This window comes from Cydia strobilella, chromosome 24, assembly GCF_947568885.1.
Source record: "Cydia strobilella chromosome 24, ilCydStro3.1, whole genome shotgun sequence".
NCBI lineage: Eukaryota > Metazoa > Arthropoda > Insecta > Lepidoptera > Tortricidae > Cydia > Cydia strobilella.
This window is the reverse complement of record NC_086064.1, coordinates 5,206,328-5,212,327: the sequence shown is the minus strand read 5'-3', so window position 1 is coordinate 5,212,327 and position 6,000 is coordinate 5,206,328. Positions and strand designations below refer to the sequence as shown.

The window sequence follows — 6,000 nt, the reverse complement described above, 5'->3', positions numbered from 1 at the left end:
TTGTTTTGTGCTTTGTTGTTATTAGTTTAAGGTTGTGTCCTCTTGTGCGCGTGTTTGAGTTTCGAGCGAACAGATCGCTTAGTTCTGGACAGTCGTAATATCCGTTAATTATTTTGAACGTTTCGATCAAGTCGCCGCGTTCACGCCTTTTTTGCAGTGTTGTCAGGCCCAGCTTGACTAATCTTTCTTCGTATGAAAGTGACTTTAGTTGTGCGGGAATTTTAGTGAATCTACGCTGCACTCGCTCGATCATGTCAATATCTTTTTTGAAGTATGGATTCCATATCTGAAAGCCATATTCCAGAATTGGTCTTATGTAGGTCATATATATTTTTAGCATTGTTTCGGTGGTGAGGATACGAAAGGCTTTTCTAATTATGTAGATTATAGAGTTAGCCTTTTTTACTATTCGTGAAATATGGGATTCCCACTTGAGGGGTTCTAACTTAAGCAACAAATTTCCAAGATTCAAATCAAAAAAGCCCCAGGCTCTGACGGCATTCCTAACAGAATTACAAAATCCCTCCCAGACCGCATCCTCTCAGTTCTACTTTTAATTTACAATATGTCGATGATCCACTGCCACTTCCCATCTTGCTGGAAGGAGGCGGATGTCATCGGCATACCTGTGCAATCAATTAGTTGAATCACTCATCCTATCAAAGCTAAACTATGTGGATGTTGTGTTTGGGTCAAGACTTCTTGCAAAAACTAAGCAACTCATACAGTGTGTTCAAAATGCCTGTGCTCGCTTCTGTTTCAATATTCGGTTTAGAGCTCATGTGACCCCGCATCTGAATAGCCATGGGATCCTCAAAATGCAACACCGCCGTAAACTTCACTTGGCTTGTTTGCTCTTTGGCGTACTGGACTATAAAACTCCTGCATATCTCTTCAAGAAGTTATCTTGCACGAAGCTCCGCGAACACCGTGATTGCGGGACTCAGCTGTTGACGCCGCATCATGCCTCAGCCGCTTTCCGAGGAGGCTTTAAATATTCTGCATCCCACTGCTGGAACTACGTGCCGCCCCCCGTTAGAATCCTGCAAAGTATACATAGTTTCAGTACAAAACTTAAACAGTATTTGTTCAATCACCAGCTTAGCCAGGAAACCTGCAGATTAGAAACAAGTTTTCTGTAGTCTAGACTTTTGATATTGCTATTGTTACTTCCACAGTGCACTGTGGAAGAGCTTGAGGGAAGCCTACGCCACGGACGCGACTACTATTACCTAAATAAACTGTTAAACTGATTAAATTATTATTATGTAAATGTAATAGTAGAAATAAAGGCTATTTATATTTTTTATTTTATTGTGGTAAGTACACAATGTTTTTGTTCCATCCGCTTTGGAGTCGACACCAATCGAACGACAAAAGACTGCCCGAGATGGGTTGTGGAATCATTCCAGGCACGCCATACTTTTGTCTGTGTGTCATTATATGTTTTCTATTCGTTTATCTTTTGTTTATGTTAGTCAACTTTATAACATTGTTTTATGGTTTTTATGATCAATAACGAATTACTAATTAGAATTAATAAAATATTAGATTCACTCACTTCTATCCTATGTTTGTCAATTCTGTCATTGTCATCAGAGTGTCAGGCCCAAGGGCCCAAAGAATATAATAGTATATCCCTTGGTGCCTTACAGTTTTTTGACAAGTTATGAAGGGCCCTCCACACTCATGCGCGAATCACGGCCCTGAAATAATAAATAATGACATTGATGCATCAAGGCGGTTTGTTTACAAAAGGCCTACCTGGAAACGCGAATCCGAAATTTCGCTATCTGCCTCTATCGCTCGAATATGCAAGAGTGACAAAGATGTTAGATAACGAAATTTCGATTTTCTTGTTTCGCGATAGACCCTCAGGTTGTGGTAGTGGCGCCACCTACGCCGTTTCGCGTAAAGGCACCTCCAGACTATGTGCGTGAATCGCGGAGAGAACATGTAGCGACGTTGACGTATGACTCCACACTCGCAAACTTCACGGCGATTTCGTAGTTTGGTTCTCGCCACGATGGCGGAAAAGCATCAGCTGATCGACCTTAACTGCTAGTTATCGGTGGCATCATACGTGATTGACCTATTTTTCCATTTTGTTTTGTTGTAGAATCGTAAAATATAGCCGCCTTATATAATATAATTATTATTTATCTTGCCACATATGAGTCAAAATAGTGTGTAATGTGGAGTCTTGCCAGTTCGCGCTTCGCGCTTCCTTTGACGCGGGCTAATAGACTGACAAAAAACGGGGAACTAGGCGCGAAGGCGTGAACAATCTGCGAAATCGACGCCACACTATTCCTATAATATAACTTCATTTAAACGCATTTTTTAATAATTTATAGACGGCTTATTTATTTAAAGTTATAACACACCACCGTACCGTACCAAGGTCATTGTGCGACGCATAAATAAGTAAGAGCGAGAAAGAGATATCGCTTTCTCGCTTATACTTATGGATGCGTCGCACAATGACCTTGGTGCGGTGCGATGGTGTCTGTAATACACACATTTATAATTGAACACCAAAACTTGGCACAATATATTTAAACTTGGCCCCCGTAAGCTCTGCCTCTGCACTATAGCGTAAAACATTTTAAAAAAAAAACAAAACGTCAATGTATGTCAATGACATGGACGCTTTCAATTTCAATATTTCCGATCGATATGTGGCCCCTGTTTTGATTAGAAACTTATAATCTCATAACTACATTTTTAAGTGTGTAATTTTTGGAGCAGTTGTAAATGTGTCCTAATTCCCGTAGTGATTAAAGACGTAACCGTAACAAAATGGAGGAGTTGCACTCTTGTAGCTGCTGCCTGGTGCGCCCTCCGGAAAAGGGGCTCAAGACTCTGTATAAACACCTCGGCAGAACAGAGATATATTACGACATGCTCAGAGACTGCTTCGATATTAATGTAAGTTTAACAACTAGATATTATTCATATTGCAATTCATTGCTGAATCCTTTCATATTGGTTTGATCAGTCAATTTCTTTAACAGCTAATCCTATACCAACACATAAACTTCCTCTGGCATTTTCCACTTAAGTCTACTCAAATCGAGCATCTTAAAATTTTTAGAATATAGTTGGTCAAACCAAATTGTCAGTAAATAAGAACAAAAAAAACTATACTCATCCTGCGATTTGTTTGCGGATGGCTGGATGGTTATTGAGAAGGATTGTTTAAAAATATGCGTGTTACTGAACTAATTATTGAAATGATTTAATGTATCTTTCACTTGGTCTTTATGTACTTAGTCCATACATTTATTTTTATGATTTTTTTATTTTTTATTATTATTATTATTTATAATCGAACCTTGATATGAGAAATGTAATGACTTAGGCTAGTGCTGTAATGTTGCATTTTGTTTTAAATAAATAAATTGAAATTTTCTTTTAGGTGATAGTAATAGTGTAAGACAAAGATAGTATGAATCTCTCTATCTATGTTTGAAATGAGACAGTCCTTTGACAAACTATACCTATTTTTAATTAACATGTTCATATTAACTTCACTTGCTAATAAAATCTTGTAAGTTGATACCACCTACTTCTAGTAACCTACTTCTAATTCTTCTTCGTCATTCCCTCATGACTGAGGATCGTGACCAAGGACTATGTCCCTCCATTAAACGCGATCGAGGGCTATATGGGCTGCCCTCTGCATGGAACCACATGCTTGTCTAATGGAATCCGACCATTAGGGACCATGCAGGGGCTCTTCCTCTAGCATGATTGCCTTTAACTTGCCCCAGTATGTTGTCACGTTCGAGGCTGTGGTGTGGCAATCGCATACTAGGGTCCTTAATGACAAATGGTGGCTGCACGCAAGAGATTCACCGACATGCTGGAATGGCTAAAAGTGCTATGACTAACCTAAGTTGTGCAAGAATCGAGGTATAAGCCTTGGTACCAGGGTATGATTAGTGCGGGCACTGGTATTCTCCAACTTTATGTACGGTGTAGAAACCTGGTGCATCAAAAACTTGGACAAGAGCAAAATTGATGCTTTGGGATGTGGTGTTGGAGAAAGATGCTAAGAATCCCATGGACCGCAATGAGAACAAATGAGTCCATTCTGAGAGACCTAAAAATCACCGAACGACTCTCAACAATCTGCCAGGAGAGGGCTCTCAGATTTTTTAGGCACATAATGTGATGTAACACCACAGCCTTGAACTTCTAATAGGCGTATTGTTTTGAATCTTTGCAAGTATATAATTATAATACAGATCACAATATATTATTGAGCATCAAGTACAGTTGGTAACAGTTGTGTATAAAAAAAATAATTGACAGAGGCTTATTGTTAAAATAACTTTGTGCAAATTCAATGTGTAATCTTTTGTATTATAACATATTGAGTAAATTATTGACTTGCTGTCAATCTCAAATATCAGGGCTGTATGCTAGTTTGCTATTGACGTGGTATAAAAAAATAAAAAACTTTCCTGTCAAATGAAGTGCCTATGGCAGTTCCTTCAAGTCGCTTCTAAATGGATTTAATTTAAAAAATAATTGAAGTAATAGGCTTTTCATGTATTAAATTATGTAAAATGTTTTCTAAATGTAACAAAAATATCTGCAAACATTTATAAATGACAGCTAGTCCATATAAAAATGGGCTGTCATAGGGACCATCATTTGAAGCTGGACGTAAATAAACAATCCATTTTAATATTAACTTGCAGCTAAGCTTAGGAAATGACGAGTGCGGAATCTGCGAGGTGTGCGTGGTGCGGCTGCGGGACGCGAGCGACTTCAAGCTGCAAGTGCAGCGCAGCCAGGCCGAGCTGCGCGCGCGGCTCAAGGGAGTGCTCACTGCCAGTAAGATGTCATTCATATATTATAGATAATGTTTAAGTAATAGACAAATGGTAGCTATTTATCTATAAAAGAATAGTGTCTAGGAACCATTATCTCAGAATAATGCTTACGTATTTTATGCTACTAAGAAAGGGAGAGAAGCCTAAACATTAACCCACACCAGCGTTTCGTACAACGTGCCGTTTGGGTGGCGTCCTGGGACCTGGGACCGCGAACATTATACCACAACAAGAAGTTTATACCAAAGATAAATTTCAATTCCTGGATTTCCTGGGGCAAATGGTAAACTCCTACTGAAGCCATCCTTGGACCTGTCTCCGGTTATATTTGACCACCGCCAACCAATTAACCCTCACTGACCATTGAAGATAAAGCGGCAAAAATTAATTTCTTTTTCTTCATAAGTTCTAAAGAATGCATTGGTACGAGTCGAATTCCCGACTTTCGGTTTACGAGCCGGAGCCTTTTGTCATTATAAACTCCAATTTGAATGGCTTCATTTTTTTGCTACAGGTGACAAGTTGAAAATCAAGCTAGAGAGAGCGTCTCGAGACGTCGCCATCATTCGTGAGTATTATTTTGATGGCGCGGTAGTAATCCTTTATGGAATAAAAAGGATTTTCCGCACACAGTGAGATGTCACTTTTGTAATGAGATCAATATACATTGTTATTATTAATTATTTATTGATTTTTTATATGTCATAATAATTTAAATGAATACATATCTAATTAAGTATTTACTTAATTAGATAGAGCTATTGCTTACCTATTTAAAAATGGGTAGGTAAATTGTTATTCTTTGTTTACCCGCATTGTTACTGCTTATGCTTCGTGTTTAAATTAGCCTTAATTAGATATGTATTGATTGAATAAAATACATTTTGGACTTGTATGTGCATTGCACACGAAGTTTAATTATTAAGTTTGATGTCTTAATATTGTGGTCATCATAATCACCAGCAACGCACACTAAACTAACGATGCTTAGTTTGCAATAAGATTAATTATTTTGCTTAATGAATAGTCCCTACCATGAGCGACTGCGTATTACGTATACTTGATCGCAGTCAATCTCGCTTGCACTGATGTATTGGTGCGATAGAGAGGGAATGCGATCGAATTCACGCCGTCGCTAACGTAAATGTCAAAT

At 38.4% G+C, this 6,000-nt stretch overlaps 1 protein-coding gene across 2 annotated transcripts in view; it reads left to right on the top strand.

Moving 5' to 3' along the window:
- The first annotated feature begins 2,686 nt into the window (after positions 1-2,686).
- LOC134752121 (zinc finger protein ZFP2-like) overlaps positions 2,687-6,000 on the top strand; it is a 138,964-nt gene continuing 135,650 nt past the window's right edge. Inside the window, exons 1-3 of one of the 2 annotated variants that reach the window (XM_063687696.1) lie at positions 2,698-2,931; positions 4,713-4,848; positions 5,362-5,415. In XM_063687696.1, the coding sequence (XP_063543766.1) occupies positions 2,803-2,931; positions 4,713-4,848; positions 5,362-5,415 (319 nt within the window). In that variant the 5' untranslated portion in view covers positions 2,698-2,802. Of the gene's footprint in view, positions 2,932-4,712; positions 4,849-5,361; positions 5,416-6,000 lie in introns of both variants that reach the window. The other variant, XM_063687695.1, reaches the window with a different exon arrangement.